The sequence below is a fragment of the Geotrypetes seraphini genome, chromosome 13 (assembly GCF_902459505.1).
Source record: "Geotrypetes seraphini chromosome 13, aGeoSer1.1, whole genome shotgun sequence".
Lineage (NCBI taxonomy): Eukaryota > Metazoa > Chordata > Amphibia > Gymnophiona > Dermophiidae > Geotrypetes > Geotrypetes seraphini.
Window position 1 is genome coordinate 57,757,302 of NC_047096.1, and position 26,025 is coordinate 57,783,326.

Here is a 26,025-nt window from a genome sequence, read left to right on the forward strand (position 1 = left end):
GTCAGCAGGGGAAGCTCTGAAAGCAGCCTCTTTCCACTCTGCTGTTCCGGAAAGGAACCCCTTTTTTGTCTTTTTCTTTTTAATGCCTCCCACCCCCCGATGAATGTGGCACTGGAAATCCCCCCTCCCTCGCGCTAGCAAAAATTGGCAGGAGGGTTGCCCACTCCCTCTTGCCACCGGATGCTCCCCTGGACCCCTCCGGTACTTTTGCCTGCCAATTTTCTTTTGTGTGTGTGTGTGTGTGTGTGTGTGTGTGGAGGGGTTCGCCATGGCAACAGGGAGTGTGCATCCCTCCTGCCATTTTCGCTGCCATGGAGGGGGGGGTAAGGTTGGTTCCTGGTGCCGGTTTGTCAGGGAGGATGGGGACATCGGGGAAGGCCATCATCGGCGGGGCTAGGGAGTGATGTTTTGTTTTTTTTAATGGGGCAGATAGTGGACATGTGTAACATACACAGCATTTATGTCCATTAAAAAAGGGCTAAACTATGGTTAGATAAGTGCCTGGTCTTGACCAGTTGCTTTTTTTTTTTTGGATCACTAAAAGTGATCCCTTTTTTTGTGTGTGTATTAGGAAGCCATGTTAGAGCATCAATCACTTTGCTAGTTTACATAATGAACTTATTTGCATGGTCAGATTGGAGAATGAGCCATCATGCAGAAAAACCAGCTGCTGAGCCGTTTTCTGCATTGGCGATGGTTGATAAACCAGTCAAAACTGGTTTAGCGACTATAATTAGATAATCGCTGACTTTAGAGGATCTGGTCCCTAGCCCAGAGTCCTGCCCCTGGGCTCCTCGAGTTCTCACTCTATTCAATGACGCTGATGCCTGGATTTGTGACGTTTGTGTAAATGTGTCAATTTCCTTGAGTCTTCTGTTCAGTTTCTTGCATTTCTACACCACCTCTACTCTCAAAATGCAGACCCAAAGTGGTTTACAATTGTGAAACAGGCTTACAAACAAAACAGAGGCAGGTGGCTTGTGAGAGTAGCATCATAGAAACATAGAACATGACGGCAGAAAAGGGCCACGGCCCATCTAGTCTGCCCACACTAATGGCCCACCCCCTAACTACCTCCATGAAGAGATCCCACGTGCCAATCCCATCTTTTCTTAAAATTTGGCACGCTGCTGGCCTCGAGGGGATGTTTTTAGGGGGGAAGGATGATCAAATGAAAAAGGACTTCAGTCAAGCTATTCTGTCATGTCTGGTCTTGCATCTCCTCTGCTGTTGTTGTACAGTCAGGGGGTAGGGAAGAAGAGCTCTATGCCTTCCTGGCTCAAATTGATACACTATGTCTGAAGCTTCAGGATTTCTGTAGAGCACCAGGTTTTGAGGACAGTTAGTCATCATTTCACACAGAAATCAGATACCCAGAATAACACATCTGTGCCTGTCCTGAAAAAGATTGGGAACTGCTCTTAGTGGGAATAGAGAAGATCCGTCACTCCATTACTATTCCCTATTGCTAGCTGCGACCAGGCCTGTGAGAAACTTAACCCTTTCAGGACCAAGGGACATATTTGTCCCATAACTTTAAAATCCTATAAATTTTGATTGGGATAGTCTACAGTTTCCATGGGTTTTGTCACTGTCTCTGTCCCTACCCCATTCCTGTAAGCTCTACCTTAACCCACAAGCCTCGAACACTTATGATTTTAAAGTGTGTGGTTTGTGCAGATGAGGACAGAGCATGCAGCAATGGGGCAGGGACAGGAAAAGAAGTCGCCGGGACGGGAAAACGAGTTCCACGGTGATGGGGAAAAATTTGTCCCCGTGTCATTCTCTACTCTAAAGTTTAAAGAGGGAGGGGAGAGGGATACATTATTTCAGGCGGTGTAGTTCCTTAATGTTTCTTTTGCTTACTAACACTTATGGGGAATTTAGGAGACAGCTACAATCATATCTGTTCCTGATGTACTTAGGTAGCTGATTTGTATAATGTTATTACACAATAATTGATCTTTAGTGCTTTTAGTTACTAGCTTAGAACTTTGTAAGTTTTACTTATTTGTAGCATTTTTAATTGTTGTAAACCACCTGCGGTATATAAAAACCTGTTGTTATTATTATTATATATGCAGTATCTTAAATGGCCACAGGAGGGCTTCTTTGCTCAGAAGCCAGACCTGCTTCCTCCACTGCAGAGCTCCCTGGAATGGGACAAACTAGGGATGGCAGTTGTTTCCCTGGATTTACTGGCAGATTGCCTGCTTTTATTTATTTTTTTGTGGGGTTTTTTTTGAGGGAGGGTGTTGGGAGTGAAGGTGCATGCCAGTGTGACCTTTATGCACAGGTGTTGACCAGATTCTAGGGATGATCCAATAAGTGGCACTGTCTTTCAGCCTTTAGTTCAGCGATTACTCAGGATTTTCCCATGTTTATTTTACTACGGTGTCTGCTGAAATAATAATAAAATTGTTAAAGGGTTATTAGGTCTTAAGGCTTTTAAGCTGCAGCGTGGAAGATGGTCATCTGAGGTTCAGTGCAGGACTTTACCTGACCCACCCTTTAACTTAGTTTTAAAAAAGTCCCAGGCCCTCTTCCTCTCCCCTCCCCCCCCCCCCCCCCCATCTCACCTTACTTTAAGAACTTGCTGCCTGGTTATCACCTTCAAACTATCCAAATCCCCTACGCCAAAAACGCGGAACCACTTTGTCAATTCCTGTTCTAAGTCAAACAGAAAACTGAAACGGCTTCAGCTGCTCCTCCCGTCTCCCAAGGGGATTAAATACAAATGTAGATTCAACTCGTGCGTCAACTTGCACGTCACATATCTTGGCACCAAGACCTGGATCAACCTCTCAACTGACATCAAGTCAGAAACATTCTACAACAGGTTCCGAAAAAAAATTAAAAACAGCTAACTCGAAATACCTAATGTTTAGCCATAGAATCTCCATTCTCTAATCTATTTCTCTATTCATGATGCTACCTTCCTCAAACTGCTACAATGTAGCTTTACATTCTATAATTCCTTATACGGGCAGTCCCCGGTTTAAGAACGCCCGACTTACGTCAAACTCGTACTTACGAACCGGGGTCCTGCTCCCTTCAAGTGCCAATATGACCCTTTTCCTCCCTTCCATGTCCTCCTCGCTTGCCTTCCTCCCACGGATGTTACTTCCTCTGGCTGGCTCCTCCTCCTCGCTGTACTTTTCAAAGCCACGGCCAAAGGTCCTGCAAGTGGCCCACAGCTGACCCGGAAGAATTCTCTCTCTGCTGGGAAGGCTTATGGGTCAGCAGCAGGCAGCTTGCCTGTGGCTGCAGTTTTGAGAAATATGACAGGGACGAGGGAGCAGCCAGCGGAGGTAATACCCTTGGGAGGGAGACCAGTGAGGAGAACAAGGGACGTATTGGGACACGGAAGGGAGGAAGATGGCTTCCGTGTCACGTGTGGGCTGTGGCTTTGAGAAGAGAAGTACTGTGGGAAGGAGGGAGCTGGCCACAGGAGGTAGCACCCGCGGGAGGGAGGCAAATGAGGATGAGGGGCGCGTTGGGACACAGAAGAAAGGATGGAGGGGAGGGGGCATGAACTTGGGACACAAAATGGAGGGAGGGTAGCATGAGACAGGATGGATGCATGGAGGGAGATGCTAAGGTGTGAGAATTTTGGGGCATGGGAGTCTGAAATAGGGAAAGAGAGATGGTGCACATGGGGAAATGAAGAAAGAGGAGAATTGGGCATAGAGAAAGAACGAAATATTTGACATAGTGATGGGAGAGGCATGAGGAAGAGAGATGTGGTGGTGGAGTGGGAACAGTGGGGTGGATGAAGAATGAAAGTGTAAATCTGCTATCTTTTCTTTCTGTTTAAACTACTGTTTTCTTTAATGTTGTTTATAGACTGAACTATATAGGCTCCGAGTTACATACATATTCAAATTAAGCACGGTTTTAAAAAAAATGGAAGCTGTTCTTAACCTGGGGACTGGCTGTATTGCAAGTCGCCTTGAACCTGTTTAGGCATAGCGTGACTCAGAAATACTCTGGCTTGTCTAAAATTAGGTAGCTTCTTTTGCCACTGGTAGGGAGAACGAGAGGGCACTCTCTAAAATTGAAAGGGGATAGATTCTGTATGAACGTAAGGATGTCTGTCGTGGGGAAGGACACCCTCCAGGGATTCAAGACGGGGGTTGGACGGTTCCTGCTGAACCAGAACGGGCTAGTCTCAGTTAGGGCAATGGTCTTTGACCTAGGGGCCGCCACGTGAGCGGACTGCTGGGCACGATGGACCATTGGTCTGACCCAGCAGTGGCAGTTCTTATATTCTTATGGTGCTGCCTTCTTGGAATGATACCTGACCCCCTAGTGTGATGTAGCACCTATGGAATAAGGAAGCATGCCCAAGTTTTGCAGATTTTTGCCAAAATAGAGACAGGAGCTGTTGCCGGTGCTTTTCTGGGCCTAGTTAAAGCCACAGGGTGCTTCAGCTTCAGGTGAGGTCTGGGTGAGGTTATCCCTGTGTCTGTATTGGGGGGAGAGAAGATATTACAGTGTCAGCGTATACAGTAAATAGGACAGGAAAGGAGAAGAAAGTAACTGCTACATTATGATGGTGAGATGCATTTAAAAAAATACTGCCGTAAATTGTATGTCAATAGTTTTCTAGGTCGAATAGAACTACGGTAGCCATCTCTAGCAGTATTAGGGGTTTTTTTCCCCAGCAGGCCGATTGTGGAATTGTTAATGGAAAATTGGGTGAGATTTAGGATTAAAGTTCTACCTCCCAGAAAGGACCAATGGAGATTATTAATGGTATAATAATGTCAGCCCCAGCCAATGTGTGTTATTTTAAATAATCTAGATCGGTGGTTCCCAACCCTGTCCTGGAGGACCACCAGGCCAATCGGCCCTAATGAATATGCATAGAATGGACGTGACAGGCATGCAGATCTGCTCCATGCATATTCATTAGGGCTAGCCTGAAAACTCGATTGGCCTGGTGGTCCTCCAGGACAGGGTTGGGAACCACTGATTTAGATCACATACCTTTCCAGTGGTAGCTCAAGATGTTGCCTGTTTGCAGAAAGCTTAGATTTGGACCGGAGACCATGAAGGGTAAAGCGACTTGCCCAAGGTCACGAGGGGTAGCAGCAGGATTTGAACACTAGAGCAAGGTCTTTCCGATTTCGGTCGAAGAGCTTGTCAAGATCTCCGCAATGAATATTCATCACTCACAGTAGCTCAGCCTGGATTGGGGGCTAGGAGGGGTGAAAATGTTCATCTACCCTTGTAAGGGGGGGGGGGGCGACGAGGGCTGCAATCCAGTCTAATTTTCAGGAGTTCCCCAATGAATATGCATGAGATCCATTTGCAAGCAATGGGAGGCAGTGCATGCAAATAGATCTCATGCATAGTCATTGGGGAAATCCTGAAAACCCGACTGGATTGCCAAGTGGCTGCATTTGTGCCAGGGATGATGATTCCAGTCCTGCTTTTATCCACTGCACTGAGCTGTACTTGTTGATGTGGAAAATCCAGGGACTTGCTGCTGTAATGGGGGCAAAACAAGCCCAACCTCGGCCCTGGACAAGTGGCCTTTCAGGATTTCCTAAATGAATATGCATGAGATCATGCAAATCCTGAAAACCCGACTGGATTCCGGCCCTGGAGGGCTTCTCTGCCTGGCTTTACTGTGCCACAAAAGGCTGCAGGGGAGACGGAGATTCGGGTCCCCCCAAGGGGCCAGGAACTGGGTCGCCACGGACAGTGAAGGGTTACTGCAAGAAAGGCTGACGCGACGGCAGTTCGAAAAGGGCGTGGCGCTGGCGAGGTGGGCGTTGGCTTTAGCCTTGTTGACTAGTAGTAATTGGCTGCGATAAGGCGAGGGGGCGGGGCAGCGCGCTGATTGGCGGAGGGAGCGCAGTAGGGTCTTAGGCGGCTGAGCTTTCGGTCCAGAGATGGAAGTCGGGCGGACGGGGGGAGCGAGCAGCGGAGGCAGCTGAGCCGAACCGAATCGGCACTGGATCGGGAGCAGGACTCGGAGCCGAGAAAGCGCGGAAGGGGATTGGACCGGAATCGGACATGAAGATGCGCTTCGTGCGGTACCTGATGAAGAACGCGGCCCTGTCCGGGGTCCCCAAACACATCGAGCACTTCTCCAAATTCTCGCCTTCCCCCCTCTCCATGAAACAGTTCCTGGACTTCGGTAAATCCCCGTGCAAGGATCGAGGGTCGCTAAGAGCACGAGCGTCGCTTATTAGAGGAGCCACAATCATTCTGTCAGGGATCGCTAGCGTCGCTTATTATATGAGCGATAATTGATCAATGATCGCTCATTTCACTAGCATCGCTTATTATATGAGCGATAATCATTCATGCTGTCATTTACTAATTGATCAATGATCGCTCATTTCACTAGCATCGCTTATTATATGAGCGATAATCATTCATGCTGTCATTTACTAATTGATCAATGATCGCTCATTTCACTAGCATCGCTTATTATATGAGCGATAATCATTCATGCTGTCATTTACTAATTGATCAATGATCGCTCATTTCACTAGCATCGCTTATTATATGAGCGATAATCATTCATGCTGTCATTTACTAATTGATCAATGATCGCTCATTTCACTAGCATCGCTTATTATATGAGCGATAATCATTCATGCTGTCATTTACTAATTGATCAATGATCGCTCATTTCACTAGCATCGCTTATTATATGAGCGATAATCATTCATGCTGTCATTTACTAATTTCACGAGCATCATGAGAGATAATCATTCATTGTCATTTATTATGCAATCAATGATCACTAATTTCACTAGCATCGCTTATTATATGAGCAATAATCATTCATTGTCATTTATTATGCGATCAATGATCACTAATTTCACTAGCATCGCTTATTATATGAGCGATAATCATTCATTCAGTCATTTACTAATTTCACGAGCTTCATGAGCGATAATTATTCATTCTCATTTTGCGATCAATGATCACTAATTTCACTAGCATTGCTTATTATAGGAGTGACAATCAATCATTCTATCAATGATCACTAGCATCGCTTATTATATAAGCGATAATCATTCATGCTGTCATTTACTAATTTCACGAGCATCGCTTATTAAATGAGCGACAATCATTCTATCAATGATCACTAGCATCGCTTATATGAGTGATAATCATTCATGCTGTCATTTACTAATCGATCAATGATCACTAATTTCACTAGCATCGCTTATATGAGTGACAATTAATCATTCTATCAATGATCGCTAATATCACTAGCGTCGCTTATTATATGAGCGATAATCATTCATTCTATCGGTGATCGCTAGCATCGCTTATTATATGAGCGATAATCATTCATGCTGTCCTTTACTAATTGATCAATGATCGCTAATTTCACTAGCATCGCTTATTATATTAGCGATAATCATTCATTCTGTCATTTACTAATATAACGAGCATCATGAGAGATAATCATTCATTGTCATTTATTATGCAATCAATGATCACTAATTTCACTAGCATCGCTTATATGAGTGACAATTAATCATTCTATCAATGATCGCTAATATCACTAGCATTGCTTATATGAGCGACAATCATTCTATCACTGATCGCTAATTTCACTAGCATCGCTTATATGAGCGACAATCATTCTATCAATGATCGCTAATTTCACTAACATTGCTTATATGAGCGATAATCATTCATTCTGTCATTTACTATGCGATCAGTGATCACTAATTTCACTAGCATCGCTTATTATATGAGCGACAATCATTCTATCAATGATCGCTAATAACACTAACGTCGCTTATATGAGCGATAATCATTCATTCTGTCATTTACTAATTGATCAATGATCGTTAATTTCACTAGCATCGCTTATTATATGAGCGATAATCATTCATTCACTATCTTATTGCTTATATGAGTGACAATCTTATATGAGTCACTATCTTATTGCTTATTATATGAGTGACAATCATTCTATCAAGGATCACTAATATCACTAACATCGCTTATTATATGAGTGACATTCATTCTGACATTTACTAATCGATCAATGATCGCTAATTTCACTAGCATAGCTTATTATATGAGCGACAATCATTCTATTAATCACTAATATCACTAGCATCGCTTATTATAAGAGCGATAATCATTCATTCTGTCATTTAATATGTGATCAATGATCGCTAATTTCACTAGCATCACTTAGATGAGTGATAATCATTCATTCTGTCATTTATTAAGCGATCAGTGATCACTAATATCACTAGCATCGCTTATTATATGAGCGACAATCATTCATTCTGACATTTACTAATCGATCAATGATCACTAATTTCACTAGCATAGCTTATTATATGAGCGACAATCATTCTATCAATGACCGCTAATTTCACTAGCATCGCTTAGATGAGTGATATTCATTCTGTCATTTATTATGCGATCAATGATCTCTAATTTCACTAGCATCGCTTATTATATGAGCGACAATCATTCATTCTGTCATTATGCGATCAATGATCACTAATTTCACTAGCATCGCTTATATGAGCGACAATCAATCATTCTATCAATGATCGCTAATATCAGTAGCGTTGCTTATTATATGAGTGATAATCTCATTCTGTCATTTATTATGTGATCAATGATCACTAATATCACTAGCATCGCATATATGAGCAACAATCATTCATTCTGACATTTACTAATCAATCAATGATTGCTAATTTCACTAGCATCGTTTATTATATGAGCGACATTCATTCTGACATTTACTAATCAATCAATGATTGCTAATTTCACTAGCATCGCTTATTATATGAGCGACAATCATTCATTCTGATATTTATTATGTGATCAATGATTGCTAATTTCACTATCATCATTTATTATATGAGTAATAACATTCATTCTGTGACTAATATTGCTATTATTTATTTCTATAATTTTTTATATGAGTGAACATTAATAGAGCTATTATGGAAAAATAGTAATAAGAAATAATCATTAATATCACAATTATAACTATATGAGTGATTATCAGTAATATTGTAATGATTATAATGTATGAGTGATAATCATTAATACCATTGACTATATAAATTATAATCATGAATAGCACTATGTAATCATGGGACATGATAATAACTAGTATAACTATCATTTATTATATAAGTTATAATCACTAATAGTACTATACTAATCATGAGATTTGATAACGAGCATATTTATCATATGTGTGACAATCAAGAATGATAATATTGCTGTCATGTCTATACTGATATTAATGATTATTGCTCGTGAAAATCATGATATAATCATTATATGAATAATTAATCTGTACTATCATAGTAATCATGAGATGTGTGGTAGTCATTAATATCATGATAATATAAGTGATAATCACAAATATCACAAGAATGATCAAAATAGTGATAATCATATCACTATCATAATTACATGAACAATGATCATTGATTGATATCACTATGGTAAACATGAGACATGGCATAATCCATATTAGCAATTATAAATATAGAAATAATCACTAATATCACCATTGTAATCATGAGCAATGATATCAATATAGTTATAATTACAATATTACATGAACAGTAACAACTCTAATAATAGCCATAATCTGAATGGTACAGAGAAGTGTGATGAAAATGATAAAAGGGATGGGACGATTTCTCTATGATGACAGGTTAACAATGGCTAGGGCTCTTCACTTGGAGAAGAGACAGCTCAGGGGTGATATGATAGAGGAGTGGGGTGGAAAGGATAGATGTGAATCACTTGTTTACTTGATGAGGGGGCATGCGATGAAGCTTCAAAGTAGCAGATTTAAAACAAACTGGAGAAAATATTTCTTCACACAATGTGACATTAAACTCTGGAATTCAATGCCAGAGAATGTGGTAAAAGCAGTTAGCAGGGTTTAAAAAAAGGTTTGGATAATAAGATAGACTTGAGAAAGACCACTGCTTATTCCTAGGATCCTGGGTTGGCCACTGTTGGGCTTGATGGACCTTTTGGTCTAGCCTAGTATGGCAACCCTTATGTATTTTTTATGGCTGGTACGTTCCGATTCTTCTTACAGCTTTCTTCATAGCATTCCTGCTGCTATCATTATTCTCGTTAGCATGATTGCTACCATTCTGCTGTCCAGCCTCAATATTAGCCGTAAGTCCATTGATAATATTTGTTTAGGTTAGCTTGCAGGGAGGGGTCAGATCTTCAGACAGAGTTGGATTTATATAGGATAGAGTCTCACATTGGATTAATAATGAAGATTGGGGGGGGAACCTCCCTCCTGAGAAAAAGCTGCAGGACTGGAGGTGTGCTGAAGGGGGCTCAGGCAGAGATGGCTGAACCACAGGTTCCGAGGGGGCTGCAAAACCATAGCTCATGTCCCGACGGTCACACAAATCGAAAGAACCAGCAGCATATTCTTTGAACTGCAGAGAGAGTAGACCCGTGCACACATCTATACAAAGCAGAGTCCAATTAGTTATACATTTTTACAGGATTGTTTCCAAGTGTATTTCTTGTCATCTGAGCGGTTTACAATCAGTTTTAAAATATGAAAATAGTTGTGGCAAGAATGGTGTTGAAAAGATCATGATTGTTGCGTTTAATCATCAAAATCTCAAGGGAGAGAGGGCCTATAAGGCTGTAGGGTTACCTGGGGTGTCCAGTTCCCTTGCTCTGGTTGCCTGCTTAAATAATTTTGGGCCTCTTTTATCCAGCAGCGCTAGAGGTTTTTGGCGTCGGAGCACTTACCTCGCTGGCCCGCCCCAAAAACCTCTAGCGCAACTTGGATAAAAGAGGCCCCAAATTATTTAAGCAGGCAACCGGAGCAAGGGAACGCGGTTGTGGCTTCATTTGAGTTCACTGAGCAGCAGGATTTCCTGTGGCAGATTCAGGATTGATGCAGGCCCACCTTTAAGAAGAGTGTGTGGTGGTGCATGCTGGACCTTACAGGGAACCCTGATAGAGATGGTTGACCCTTTTGTCAGCTGGGAACAGAGGTAAGCAGCAAGAATCCACAAGTTCTGAGTTGCATACAAATCCGACTTAAAAACAGCTTTCAAGTTTCAAGTTTATTTATAATTTGATTAATCGCTTAGTCCAAATTCTAAGCGAAGTACAAATCAGCAAAATACATAGTTAAAATATACATAAAATAAACATACATAACTAACAAAGGGACTAAGTCAGCAAAACATAATTTAAAAAACTCATTTACGAACACAATGAAACAATAGGCAAGGAAAGAAATACAATCTAAGTCATGTAGGAGTCAACAATTAGAGGTTAAGAACAAAACGGAATAGAAGGTTTAAAAATAAACAGAAGAGCAGTAAGCAATTCGATTAAATATTGAATGCATCTTTAAGAAGAAAACTCTTAAGTTTGCTCTTAAACTTTTCCAAATTCTTTTCCGCTCTTAAGTAAAATGGGAGTGAATTCCAAGTCTGAGGCGCCGTGATAGTAAAGATAAATTGCCATCGAGTACTGATAATTTTAAGTGAAGGAATGACCAATAAATGTTGGTCATTTGATCTCAATAATCTAGAAAAATTATATGGTATCAATGCTTTATAAATAAAAGCTGGAGTTTTAAATATGAGAGATTTGAATGTAAGCAAACATAATTTATGTAGAATACGATGAGACACTGGAAGCCAATGAGCTTTTTGAAGTAAAGGAGTCACATGATCAAACTTCTTTGGTTTCATAATTGGTTTAATGGAAGCATTCTGGATTATCTGCAACCGCCTAATTTAGAAATGTAAGCTATTCTTAACCCGGGGACTGTCTGTATATGTAAACCGTTTTGTTTGTTGAGAACAAAAAACAGTGGACGAGGATGTTCTGAGAGCTGATTTATTTATTACTCTTTACAATCAAAAATGCAATTTGATAGTCCACATATGTTTGTCCTACCAGACCTTGGCATACACGGTCCAATTTCTGGTGAACACGCCCTCCTCAGGGGTCCGGGTGGATATAAAAATCTCACATAAAAAATGTGCTTTGAACAAGTCACCAAAATGACTGTTGTAGAGACGGAGTGGCACAAAAAAACGCTGTTTTGTTTGTACCACGGAAAGGTGGTATATCAAGAATAATAATTAAAAAAAAAAAAAAAATTTATTGGGAACTTTAAAGGAAAGACTCCCCTTTGTCAGTAATTCTGTAGTTGATGTTCGAGAGGGGTTTTCTGAGCAGGCCAATTTGTTTCCTGCCGTTATTCCCGTGGGTTTTTCTTACCTTTCCTTGAGGTCGCGGCGGAAAAGTTCACGGATGGCTGAGTGCGCAGCTTCTTCAGCGTGCAGAAGGCTTGTGCCACGCCAATTTGACGTGCGCAGAGCTTGAGCAGTGATCGGGGGATGCCTGCCAGACAAAGCACACAAAGATTCAGCGGTAAAGCGCGGCTTCTTGCACGCTTGCCCGAAGCAAGTGAAAGTTGCCAGCCCACGTCTGCAACTGTTGCTATGCGCATAGATATTACCGCCATCAGTTTTTGCGAGGCTGCCATTTAATTGCAGAGCAGCTGCCATAGGTGTCCGCTTGACACTTCATTTTTGGTCAGACCCGTGCGCATTTTCGCCGTTTCCTCCTGCAGGTATTTTAAATTCTGGCTGGAGAAAAATCTTTATCTTTATTTAAAAATGTGAAAACTCGCTAAATCATGGTACAACCAAATCTAAGCAATGTAAAATAATATACTCGTATATAGAAGAGAAAAATGAGGCATTTAAATTTCGAGAAATCTTCTTAAGTATCCCTTCTAGTCTGCCCTGGACCTGGCAAAAAACGATCAAGTTATGCGCATCAGAAACCGCTGTTCCGTTCTATGCATTGTTACCGAATACTTCATGGCCTCGTTACCCTACATTTGAATGCAGTGGGCACCAGAGTTACCACATGGCGCTCAACTCCTCTCTGCCTCGCTCAGCCTCCATGTCTGGAGTGGCCTAAGCCTCGGGGCAGCTCCTCAGAATCGCTCTGTAGCCCTTGAAATAGCAGCTGCAGTTTCGTCAGCCAAGGCCTCTGGATTTGGCCTGGTCCCGCCCACAGCTTTCCTGGCTGGCACGGAATGTTGCCTACGAAATGGAGCTTATATTACAGCTGGGCTGCACAGAAAGTGTGGGATGAGGCTTCTTATGCACAATAAGACCTGGGACTTGTTTACCCGCTGCCAAATTCTGGTACCTTTCCTTCCTTGCCACACTATTCCCTGCCTAGCGGAATGTTTATATACCGCTTATTAATTGTCTAAGTCAGTGGTCTCAAACTCAAACCCTTTTCAGGGCCACATTTTGGATTTGTCAGTACTTGGAGGGCCTCAGAAAAAAATAGTTAATGTCTTATTAAAGAAATGACAATTTTGCATGAGGTAAAACTCTTTATAGTTTATAAATCTTTCCTTTTGGCTAAGTCTTAATAATAATATTGTCATTTATAGCTAAAGAGACTGTTTCATTTTACTTTTGTGATTATGATAAACATACCGAGGGCCTCAAAATAGTACCTGGCCGGCCACATGTGGCCCCCGGGCCGCAGGTTTGAGACCACTGGTCTAAGTGGTTTACATTCAGATACTCAAACTGTCTCCCAATCTTATCTAATGTACCTGGGGCAAAGGAGGACTGAGTGACTTGCCCAGGGTCACAAGGAGCAGCACGGGGCTTGAACCCACAACCTCAGGGTGCTGAGGCTGTAGCTGTAACCACTAGGCCATTCCTTCCTCCTACTGGTAAAGGCCAGGTTACTGTATGTTACTGATCTCAGAAGCTAAGGCTCACTAGGCCAAGGAGTGCCCACCGTGTGAACTATCTGGACTAGCTTAGAGAAGTGTCCTGAGGGCAGGCTTCCTATCTCATTTGTTAATCATTAGCACCTGTGTCACTGGAGTGAGCCTTGATGGCAAAGGCTGGGAGGTATGGCCAGTGCTGGGCAGACTTCGATGTCTGGCTCCTAGGAACACAAAAGCCAGAGCAGGATCAAGGCCGGAGTGGACTTTGACAGCAACTTCAGTCGAAGTGGAACTGGTGCCGGACAGACTTCTACTGTCTGGGCCCCAAAATTGGCAGGGAGAAACAGAGATTCAGTAAACTAGTGTTTAATCAGGAACAAGTCAAAGTAAGGCAGACGAAGTTTAGATGTGCAATAATATTAGTAACTTGTGCTCGAACACGAACTGAAAAACTTTTGGGAGCGTTGGCGGTTTCGAACAACCCATTTCATAGTCCATTAAGATCATTTTTGGATCTCCTGATGAAGAATATTGAAACGTGGTCTGCGTAGGGACCCAGGGCCTTGGTTATATACATTTGAGATAAGTGTTTGAAGATTATAAATCCTAAGAAAAATACACCGAGTTTATACAGTTTGATCTCCATTTAAAAACCCTTTAATTAATCTTAGTTCAAATGCAATGACGAGGTAAGATTAAATGTTAGCATTTGAACGCTTGTTACTAATCTTATTAATCATGATGAAGTGCCAAATTCATCTCTGACCACCTTGTTGGGCAGACCGTAAAGGTCTTTATCTGTCAAAATAATAATAATAATTTTATTTTTATATTTCGCCACACCCCATAGTTCTAGGCGGTTCACATCTAGAAGAACTGTACAATCGGTGACTAAAATACATTTGACTTAAAAATACATTAAGATCAAATTAAAATAAACATTTTAAACGATCAATTTGCGGTTTAAACAACCTCAATTTACAAATTTACCAAACAGATCAGTTTTCAACAGCTTCCTAAAAGACACATAAGAATAAGTCTGAGAAATAATGGTGCATAACCATGAATTCATTTTGCCTGCCTGAAATGCAAATAGTTTGTCAAGAAATCTCTTATATTGGCAAGATTTTATGGTTTCCTCGAGTGATCCTGTTTGGTTTATATCGTTCAAAACATGAAGACAGGTAAGTAGGAGCCAGAGCAAATAAGGCCTTAAACCAAATGCAACCGAACGTCAACAGTATTCTTGCCTCAAAAGGCAACTGCTGGTAAAATGGAGCAACATGGTCGTGTTTTTTCAGGCCGAAAATCAAACGAACCGCTGTGTTCTGAAGAAGTTTTAACACAGCAGTTCGTTTGATTTTCGTTAGCGTGCAGGATCATTTTGGTGCTTAGATTATTCCTGGCCAAAGAGCTTCTGGTCCAAGCGACCCATGCGAGATTGGCGTGGGATGACAGAGTGCAGGGATCTCGTCTCCTTTACTCCTAGAAAACGAGAGTGCACCCGTGGTGTTCCCTTTTCACATGTTCTGGCAGGGAATGTTGCGTGACGAGTTGTTCATTAACCTGGTTTCCTATTTGAGCCCACCCTTTATTTGGAGTCCTCACTCAGCATCCCTGGATTAACCTTGTTGCACAATTTCTGAGGCAGAGCAGGCTGCGGCTGGGATGGGGTTTCTCTTGGGTCTGACCAATTTTTGAGTGTCAGCACCACGGCAGTGAAACGTGAAGGTCCAGACGGCAGAATGCACATTAGTAGCTGATATCGACCTGTGAGACAGAGCACCTTATAATACCACTCTAACTTCATCATGTGTGTGTGTGTATTTTGAGTTTTCGGCAGGCATTCACACTCCTTTACAAGTGCCCTAGGTGAACCTTAGGCTAGAGCAGGGGTGTCAAAGTCCCTCCTCGAGGGCCGCAATCCAGTTGGGTTTTCAGGATTTCCCCACTGAATATGCATGAGATCTACTAACATACAATGAAAGCAGTGCATGCAAATAGATCTCATGCATATTCATTGGGGAAATCCTGAAAACCCGACTGGATTGCGGCCCTCGAGGAGGGACTTTGACACCCCTGGGCTAGAGAATGACACGGGGACAAATTTGTCCCAGTCCCCGCAGGACCTCAATTTATCTGTTCCGTCCCCGTGAGTTTGTCGCTGTCCCTGCCCTATTCCTGTAAGCTCTGCCTTAACCGCACAAGTCTCGAGTGTTTGAGGCTTGTGCAGACGAGGACAGAGCATGCAGAAAAGGGGCAGCGAGAGGCAAAGAACGGGACGGGGAAATGAATTCCCGTGGGGACGGGAACAAAATTGGTCCCTGTGTCATTCTCTACCCTAAGCCTTACGCCTGCACAATCTTGGAGGGGGAGCAGATGGGGTAAGGACCTGAAAATATATCTGCTCCCCTCCAAGATTGTGATAGTTAAACTCTGCTCTATAGAAATACAGTAAAACCTTGGATTGCAAGTAACTTGGTATGCAAGAGAAGCAAAACATTTTATTAAATTTTAACTTGATAAACGAGCAAAGTCTTGCAATACGAGTGCATACAGTATTTTGTATTGTTTTTGGGTTGTGGAGTCTCCATTATTTCTCATGGGGAAATTCGCTTTTATATACGAGTGTTTTGGATTACAAGCATGTTTTCAGAATGAATTATCCTTGTAAACCAAGGTTTTACTGTATTATAAAAACGCAGAATTGCGCATCAGACTTTTTTTGGTTATAAAAATTCAAAAAAATGTTTGAACTGAAAAAACGAAACACTTTGGCAGGTAAAAGTAGACGCTGATGGTTCTTGGACTTACTGTGGCTGTCGGGACTTTACTGTTTTGCTTTGACTACAGGTGGGTTTTGTTGGGCTTTTTTGGGGGTTTTTTTGGGGGGGGTTGTGGCCCTCTCAAAACTGCCTCCCTAGGCAACCCTAGTCATGCCTAATGGTTGGGCCAGCCCAGCCTGCTAGCCGCTGTCCTTAAATCTGTGTTCTGCTCCATGTAGGGTCCAGCAATGCCTGCGAGAAAACCTCCTTTGTGTTCCTGCGGCAGGAGCTCCCCGTCCGTCTCGCCAACATCATGAAGGAGATTAACCTGCTTCCCGATCGCTTACTGGGCACCCAATCTGTGCAAATGGTCCAGAGCTGGTGAGTGATGCAGAAGAGGCTGGCCTCACACTTATTTTGCCTTAAAGCATTTTTGTAAGGACTGTACGGTAATTATGTGTGGTCTCTGCTTGGGTTGCCATCCCGAATTTAAGGCTCAGGCCAAAACTGTACCTGAAAGAGGCCTCAATCCGTTTTCTGGCAGGCTTTTGAAACTTCTGCTTTTTACCCCAAAATATTTGTCCTTGCAACTTCTGGGAGGTGGGGGGAAGAATTCAGACTAAGTCATGCCTGCGAGACGTGAAGGGGGCTGTCTCCCCACTTCCTTGTGAATCTCCAACCCCTCTTTCCCCCCTCCCCACCCCCAGCACTTTGTGCAGAAAATTTTCTGGGTTTCTTCTTCTACAGAAGTTGCAGGACAGAAAATATTGAGTGAAAGAGTGCATGTCACAAGATTGGGCCTGCAAATGGACTTGTGGGACTTGGTACTGGATCGCTAGACATGACTTGAGAGGTTTGAGGGAAGCCTGACTTTACTTTGCTTTTTTAACAGGTTTCATCTGCTTTGCCAGTGGTTGTTAACATCAGCATTTCCCCAATTGGTTCAGATGGTAGGGCGTTAATTCCCTCCGCCTCATCCCTTACTCAAAAACATTTAATCTCAGCCAGAAGGTTTGGAAGGGATTGTCATTAGGTCTAGTTTGGACACTACACCTGGTCTTAGCAATTCCGCCCTAATTCCACCCCTCCCACCCCGGATATTTATTTCTCCATGGTTTGGTTAAAATGTGCATGAGAGCTGATCTTTCTTCTTAAATAGGTGACAGGAGACATGTTCTCTCAGGGCTGCTTGTGTGATGCTGGCTGGTGGCGGCTTCTTATAATTCCATATGACTCCCCCCACCCCAAGCCAGCTGAGTTTCCACATTGGTGTGTATCTGGGTGTGTATCTAATATCCTGAAATGGCATGCCACTCTCCCGGCACCTTTTCCAGCTTGCTGTATTTTCATTGGGTGGAGGTGGAAACCAGCACTAGCCCCAATCTGGAATGTGATAATTTGAAAAATCAGGGCTGTGAGGGCACCAGTATAGGTTTGCGAAACCCTGCTGTTCAAAATGGAAAACCCTTACCACCCACACCCATGCATATTCCTACATGTGCCCGCAGTAAGCGATGGCTCCTTAGGGGCTCCTGCACTGCCTCTTCCTGGCATGATTTGGGAGACTGGGATTGGCGAGATACCTTGTGTCCCGTACTCGTACAGCTTGGTGCCACGTCTGAAAGGGATCTTGTGTTTCCATCTTGTAGGATGAATTTAAAAGAAGATTTTAACAATGATGCCGTTAATGTCTTCTTGTGTTTGTCTTGTTGAAACGTTTAGCATTTCTTAAAATATGTATGCATGTAATTTTGTAAACCGCATACTTATTATACGGTATATCAATTTTTAAATAAATAAATAAGGGCTATTTTGGGGAGATAAGAGGAACACAGCCAGTTATGCCCAGAACAGGAAAAACGTGGCTTCATCTCCTCCCTGAATATGGTCGGAGAAGCCAGCTGGGTGAAGGGCATCTTATCAAGCGTGCTTAATTTAAGGAACACAGTGTGTTCAGAGTTTAAAAATCGCTCATCTATTTCTAGTCAGAGTGGAAACAAACCATCCCTTTTGTTCCATCAACAAGTCTGGCGAGCTGGTGGGGGAGGGGGGCGCAGGGGTGGGTTGGCGGCCAAGGACAAGCAGTGGCTTGCCTCAGTTATTCTGCAGCTGGCAGCAGCCTGTGAACTTTGCTCTACTTTCGGTATCACGTGAGGCTTGTTTTTCCGAGCTGTGCCTTCCTCCTCGGCCCTCCAAGGGCGCCTTCCCTCAGCCCCTCCCTGCCTCCACCGTACCCAGCCCAGCCTGAGAGGGAGACCAGTTCACGTTGGCCTGGGGGCTGCTGGGTGCCCTGGCTTGCTCTGTGCCCAGAATGCTTTACCTGGATTTCCTGCCTAATCACTTAAATGTCATTTTGACATGCAAACGGACCCACAACACCTGTTTTTTGGACAGATGTTTCAATGTTTTTTATTCTCTGCAGGACATAAAATCCCAGGGAAGGGCCAAAGTGTTTCAAAGGAGCAAATAGCCTTGCATCTGATTTGCCTCATTATACCTGAAGTTTAAGCCGACCTTTCATTAACTAAAACACCAGTGGCCCTGATCCTGCTGAGTATAATCAGTAAAAGAAAATCCATTCGATATACCCATAAGAAAAAGTCCCACACTGATCAATGAATCTGACTAAATGATATCCTTGAGAGGATCCCTGAATGACGTGGCTGGACAATTGTGTGGATATGTGAGCCAGTCCTGGTTTTACCTCCGGCACATGTAGGAACCAGTTGTATAGAATTTAGAATGGATCAGCACATAATCCCTGCGGAGCTTGTTGTGATGAAGATGGGAGACTAGCTGATGCAAAGAGTAGACGTGAAGTGAGTGGATTATAATCTCTCCCCCTTCTTCTTTCCATTTTTAATTCTCACAGGTATGTTCAGAGTCTGTTGGATATCCTGGAGTTCCTGCACAAGAACCCTGATGACCAGAGCACCCTGGGGAAGTGAGTTGGAGGGCTTTGGGTGTCACTTAGCATGCATTGACCCTCTTCCAGCTTTGTAAGGGGAGTGCTGGTTTTAGACATGCTGATACTCAGGGCAGAAATTTGGGAGAGAGTGCCAGAGCCCTCCAGCAGGCTGTGCCTTCTTCAGGTTCTGGTAGGCTTGGGGCCCAGGGAAGCTGTCCCAATTTCAACCCCTCATACCCCCCCCCCCCCCACTCCCAACATTATCCCTGTCTGCTGGACAGTGAGTATAGTGGGCTGATACTGAGCATGGACCCATCTCCTGATTTTGTAATTCTCTTGGCAGTGTAAGAGAGTAGTATTGTCAAACCCACCTCAGTCATTTTATTTATTTATTCAGTTTTCTATACCGCTCCCTCAGGGGAGCTCAGAACGGTTTACATGAATTTATTCAGGTACTCAAGCATTTTTCCCTGTCTGTCCTGGTGGGCTCTCAATCTATCTAATGTACTTGGGGCAATGGGGGGGATTAAGTGACTTACCCAGGGTCACAAGGAGCAGGGTGAGTTTGAACCCACAACCCCTATAGCTTTAATCACTGCACCACTCTAGAAATAGAAGTGAGCCAAGTATAGGACAATCTAGCCATTGTGACATCACTGATGAGGTTGGAATGAGGCATTATGAGGTCACAATACCAGCCAATCAGCCTGGTTATTAGAGGCTGAAACTTTTCATACTATTTATTTAGTCAGTTTTCTATACTGTTCTTCCAGGGAAGCTCAGAATGGTTTACATGAATTTACTCAGTTACTCAAGCATTATTCCCTGTCTATCCCAATGGACTCACAATCTATCTAATGTACCTGGGGCAATGGGGGGATTGAGTGACTTGCCTATCGTTCTCTCTGCTAGAAACTCCCCAACCTTTATATATCCTGTCTGTCCAAATTAGATTGTAAGCTTTTCTGGGCAGGGACCGAACATGTATAGTGCTGCGTACGCCTTTCAGTGCTATAGAAATAACTAGTAGTAATACGGCTCTGTCTGTTTCCAGCTTCACTGATGCTCTCATCACCATCCGGAATCGCCATAACGAGGTGGTACCCACGATGGCACAGGGCGTAGTAGAGTATAAGGAGGCTTTTGGCGACGACCCAGTCACTAACCAGAACATTCAGTACTTTCTGGATCGCTTCTACCTGAGCCGAATCTCCATCCGGATGTTGATCAACCAGCATAGTAAGAACTGGGCACCTATGCGGGTGGAGCGGGCAAGGTGGGGCTGAGACAGTGATGGGCATGGACCCCCTAGTGCGATGAGTACCGGGTCTTGATTACTGGTGTGAGGCCTGGGTCTATGAGAGCAAGACCAACCGAAGTAAAGAAACAATGGTCCAACTGTCTGCAGTGAAAAACAATCCAGAGCAAGCAAAACAAAAAACTGCAGACTTTGTACACGATGCAGGCAGACTTTATTTATAACGAATAAAACATTAGATTAAAAACCTTTTACCAGGCAAGGGACCCAACACGGTCCGTGTTTCGTATAATCTTCATCAGGGGTCCAATAAGTGACGTGCTGAGGAAATCTGAAACGCTGGTGACACGCTGAAAGTGCTGCCGAGGTTTCACTTTCAGCGTGTCACCAGCATTTCAGATTTCCTCAGCACGTCACTTATTGGACCCCTGATGAAGATTATACGAAACACGGACCGTGTTGGGTCCCTTGCCTGGTAAAAGGTTTTTAATCTAATGTTTTATTCGTTATAAATAAAGTCTGCCTGCATCGTGTACAAAGTCTGCAGTTTTTTGTTTTGTTTGCTCTATGAGAGCAAGAGCCAGTTTGCAAAGTCCCTGTATACAGTGTTCCCAGTTATTCACGGTATTTTCTGACTGCCTCTTCTTGTCAGCAAATACAGGGAATGAGTCCGTGAATCAGCCTTCTGCACAGCCGATTCCTCCTCCTCTCCTCTCCCGCCCCGTCCCGGTCAGCCAATCAGCCTTCTGCACAGCCGATTCCTCTGCCTCTCCCCCCCCGGTCAGCCAATCAGCCTTCTGCACAGCTGATTCCTTCGCCTCTTCCCCCCAGTCAGCCAATCAGCCTTCTGCACAGCTGATTCCTTCGCCTCTTCCCCCCAGTCAGCCAATCAGCCTTCTGCACAGCTGATTCCTCCTCCTCTCCCCCCCCCCCCGGTCAGCCAACCAGCCTTCTGCATAGCTGATTCCTCTGCCTCTCCCCCCCCCCCCCCCGTGATCAGCCAATCAGCCTTCTGCACAGCCGATTCCTCCTCCTCTCCCACCCCGGTCAGCCAATCAGCCTTCACAGCCGATTCCTCCACCTCTCCCCCCCGGTCAGCCAATCAGCTTTCTGCACAGCCGATTCCTTCGCCTCTTCCCCCCCCCGGTCAGCCAATCAGCCTTCTGCACAGCTGATTCCTCCTCCTCTCCCCCCCCCCCCGGTCAGCCAACCAGCCTTCTGCATAGCTGATTCCTCCGCCTCTCCCCCCCCCTGATCAGCCAATCAGCCTTCTGCACAGCTGATTCCTCCTCCTCTCCCACCCCGGTCAGCCAATCAGCCTTCACAGCTGATTCCTCCGCCTCTCCCCCCCGGTCAGCCAATCAGCTTTCTGCACAGCCGATTCCTTCGCCTCTTCCCCCCCCGGTCAGCCAATCAGCCTTCTGCACAGCTGATTCCTCCTCCTCTCCCCCCATCCCCCGGTCAGCCAACCAGCCTTCTGCATAGCTGATTCCTCCGCCTCTCCCCCCCCCTGATCAGCCAATCAGCCTTCTGCACAGCTGATTCCTCCTCCTCTCCCACCCCGGTCAGCCAATCAGCCTTCACAGCCGATTCCTCCACCTCTCCCCCCCAGTCAGCCAATCAGCCTTCTGCACAGCCGATTCCTCTTCCTCCTCTCCTCCGCCCCCCTCCCCGGAGCATATCAGGTATGATTTACTGCACCCGCTGGCGCCCCAGTTGCCCTCTCCTGCCTTCATACAGACTCAAAACCGCATTTGCGGTTTTTCGAAATTCGCAGGTGTTCCTGGAACGGAACCCCTATGAATTTCGGGGGAGTACTGTAGTGCAGTGACTGCTGCTTTCCCAGTTAGGAAAAGCTATAAATGATAGCCAGGGGAGGAGGGGCCTGTGGCGTCCTTGTTTACCACTGCTTAGTGATCCAGAACAAAGGACGGGGATTGTGTAATTTCTTCCTCCTTTTCTCTTCTTCCCCCAGCCCAGTCACACGAGACCTTCAGCGCCCTGCAAAGCTCTGCACCATGTTTAGACTTTGCTCTCCTTTTATTCTTCCTTGCTAACCTCTTATCTTGTTATTTTTCTCCCTCTCCCTTCTAAGAAAAACTCATTTTCTGGTCCGCCTCCTTCCATTTAATGTGTTTTCTTTATTATCTGTGTTTACGAGTCACTTCTGTAGAAAGTGATCAAGAGCAGGGCCCACATGGAAAGGGGGGCAGTTGAGGACAGACCAGGATTTTCATGTCATTTCTCACATTTGCACCCTGGGAATTTGGTGTTGATGGGGTGGTGTCCTTCGTTTCTGGCCTGTGGTCACAACATGCAACATGCTGGTTCTCTGGTAACCCCCCAGCCCAGGGTTATATGGAGCTTATATAGGTCTGCATCTGTCCAAGATTGTAAGCTCTTCCGAGCAGGGACCGTCTATAAATGTGAGCCCACCTCTTTGAGAGTGCTTCCAACTCTGAACTCCTCTCCCCTTGGCTTCTGCATCCCCAACCCTCTGTGTCATGTCTGTGTGTCCAAGTTAGATTGTAAGCTCTTCCGAGCAGGGACCGTCTATAAATGTGAACCCACCTCTTTGAGAGTGCTTCCAACTCCGAACTCCTCTCCCCTTGGCTTCTGCATCCCCAACCCTCTGTGTCATGTCTGTCTGTCCAAGTTAGATTGTAAGCTCTTCGGAGCAGGGACCGTCTATAAATGTCACAATGTACAGCGCTCTATAAGTAATAAGAGTAGAGGTAGCTTTTCAGCTGTCAGCTTCAGAAAATGTGCATCTCTGATACGTTTGCCCAGTGCAGGAGGAAATGTACGTTCCGTGTCCGTTTCTCTTACGTGTGATCTGCATCTGCAGTCTTGGGGTTTCCCGTTCAGTTTTCATCTGTACAGTATGTCTCTGTGTCGGACTGTGGTCACTCACTGTTTGGCACTCACTTAGGATTTTCGGGTTGCCTGTTCCCCCTTCTCCCCCCCATTCTTTGCCTCTATGTGCACAGTGAACATTTCCCTCTCTGAATCTCCCTTTTTAGCCCTTATTTTTGACGGCGCCATGAACCCTGCTCACCCCAAGCACATTGGAAGCATCGACCCAAACTGTGACGTGACTGAGGTGGTGAAAGGTATGAGGGGCTGGGAGTTCTTTCCGATGTAATGCCTGACAGATCAGCGCTGAAATATGCGTGTGCGAACCTCAAACTGAGCTCCTCGCGCTCTCTTTCAGATGCCTTTGACATGGCAAAGATGCTCTGTGATAAATATTACCTGGCTTCCCCTGAGCTGGAAATCCAAGAGATTAATGGTGAGTAACTGGTCATGATGGCGTTGCGTACTTCCAGATTAGGGGTGAGTGAGATGCTCCATTGAAAGCAGGATAAATCAGATCAAAGCATAATTGATGTGTAAATTGATTTAATTTTATTATGATTATGTGTATTGTTCTTATTTTAACTTGGTATTCGCGGTGGTTAGGGGCAGAGCCGGCCCGCGAATATTGAAAATTTGCAAATAACTTTTGGGCCGACTTTGACCCACCCCCGCCTCCCTCCTGCATCCCGGACCTTACCTGATGGTCTAGCAATAACGCGGGACGGGAGCGATCTTCGTGCATTCCTGCCCCACACAGAGCCGTCATCAAAAATGGCTGCCGTGAGTTCCTGTTGTAGTCTCGTGAGACCACGGGAACTCACAGCAGCCATTTTCGATGACGGCTCTGCATGGGGCAGGAGTATAGGAAAATCGCTCCCACTCGGCGTCACCGCTAGACCACCGGGTAAGGTCGATTCACTAGGTGTGTGTGGGGGGGGGGAGGGGGTCCCGGCACAAAAATCCATGAATAGTCGAAACTGCGGGTGCCGAAACCGCGAATAAGGAGGGAGGAGTGTACTGCCAAATACTTTGGGATTATTTAATAAATGTAAATAAACAAGGAACCTGCAGGCCGAATGGAGCCCACCATTGAATTTTAAGTGGCCTATGAACCATGGGAAGTATACACGGAAAATCAGAGTTAACCAAAGTTTTGATGATTTTAAAGGTTATAGTTTCACAATAGCCACTCCAGAAGTTTGTTTCTATTCCGCCTAATTTTCAAAGCGATTTAAGTGGCCTGGAGAGACTCCTGGCCGTTTAAATCGCTTGTCCATGGCTAACCACGAATATTCAGCGCAGAGCCGTAGCGAGGGAGGTTGGCACCCGGGGCGGTGGTGCCTGGCATCACCACACTTTGTGCCCCCCCAACTCTTCCCCGCCGCTTGGGAGTCTCCCGTGTACCTCTTGAAAGGTTCGCCCATGCGGCCCTCACGAAGATGGCGCCCAAGGCAGTCCGTCCCCCAACCCCCCCACCCCACCTCCCCTTACTATGCCTTACTATGAATCAGTCACAATTAGCACCTGATTACTAAATTGGCTCCAATTATGAGCTTTAAGAAGTTCATAACTGAAGAAAATGAATTGGGTGGTAGTCGCCTGTCTTCTTGGGCGTGGTTCTGCAAACGAGAGGCACCTATCACATGGCGCCTAGCAACGCCTAACAGTAAAGTCGGTGTGTTTAGGGGCAGAGAAGGGCTTAGGCGCTGCTAAGCGCCATTCTCTAAAGGACTTAGGTGCCTATAAGGTAGGCCTTTAAAACCCTGGCCTACATTAAAGGCACAAGTGGGATTGGCATGCGAGAGGTGCCTAGATTGTAGACGCCATTTACAGAATTTTCCCCTAACTGCACAAGTTTTAGCAGCCAACCGGATATTCAGTGCTGGTGGCCGGACATGGCCTGGCATTGAACGTCCTGGAATACAGACGGTGGTGGAGAAAAAAACCGCTGCCCACCACCGCTGACTGAATATTGTTTTTAGTTAAAATTTTACCTATGTATCCCAGAAGGCCAGTGGAGCTCTGTTCCTTTCCAGTTCCAACGTTACGTAATGTGGTGGCCTCCTAAGGATAGCACTGACATTCATGAGACCCTCTGTAAATAAAGGTTACCTTCCCCCGATCTATATGCGTGATATCAGAATGTTTGTGTTGTGAGCGACTTTTACTTGTCCAGCGGGCGGATTTCTCCCATTGCCTGCTTAGTGAACAGAAGTGTTTGAGTATTTCTACAACTGTTGATTACTTCTGTAGCTCTATCGGACGCACGCAGCACTGTACATTAAACACGCAAGAGATGGTCCCTTCTCAAAAGAGCTTACAATCTAATTATGACAGAGGGAATGATAAACAAATATGGTGCTTTACCAGTTGTGAATAAGGACTGGGCCGTTTGCAAGTTTATGAAGCAAGCAGGTGGCTTTTACAGTGGCTGGGGGCCCATACGGAGTGGCGGACACAGCTCTGGCTACCTTGTTGGGTAAACTAG

General features: G+C 44.6%; 1 protein-coding gene across 1 annotated transcript in view; it reads left to right on the forward strand.

Moving 5' to 3' along the window:
• The first annotated feature begins 5,875 nt into the window (after positions 1-5,875).
• PDK2 (pyruvate dehydrogenase kinase 2) overlaps positions 5,876-26,025 on the forward strand; it is a 28,099-nt gene continuing 7,949 nt past the window's right edge. Inside the window, exons 1-6 of the mRNA XM_033917548.1 lie at positions 5,876-6,151; positions 16,752-16,893; positions 19,385-19,456; positions 20,475-20,659; positions 23,702-23,791; positions 23,893-23,970. Coding sequence (XP_033773439.1) covers positions 6,028-6,151; positions 16,752-16,893; positions 19,385-19,456; positions 20,475-20,659; positions 23,702-23,791; positions 23,893-23,970 — 691 coding nt within the window. The 5' untranslated portion in view covers positions 5,876-6,027. The remainder of the gene's footprint in view (positions 6,152-16,751; positions 16,894-19,384; positions 19,457-20,474; positions 20,660-23,701; positions 23,792-23,892; positions 23,971-26,025) is intronic.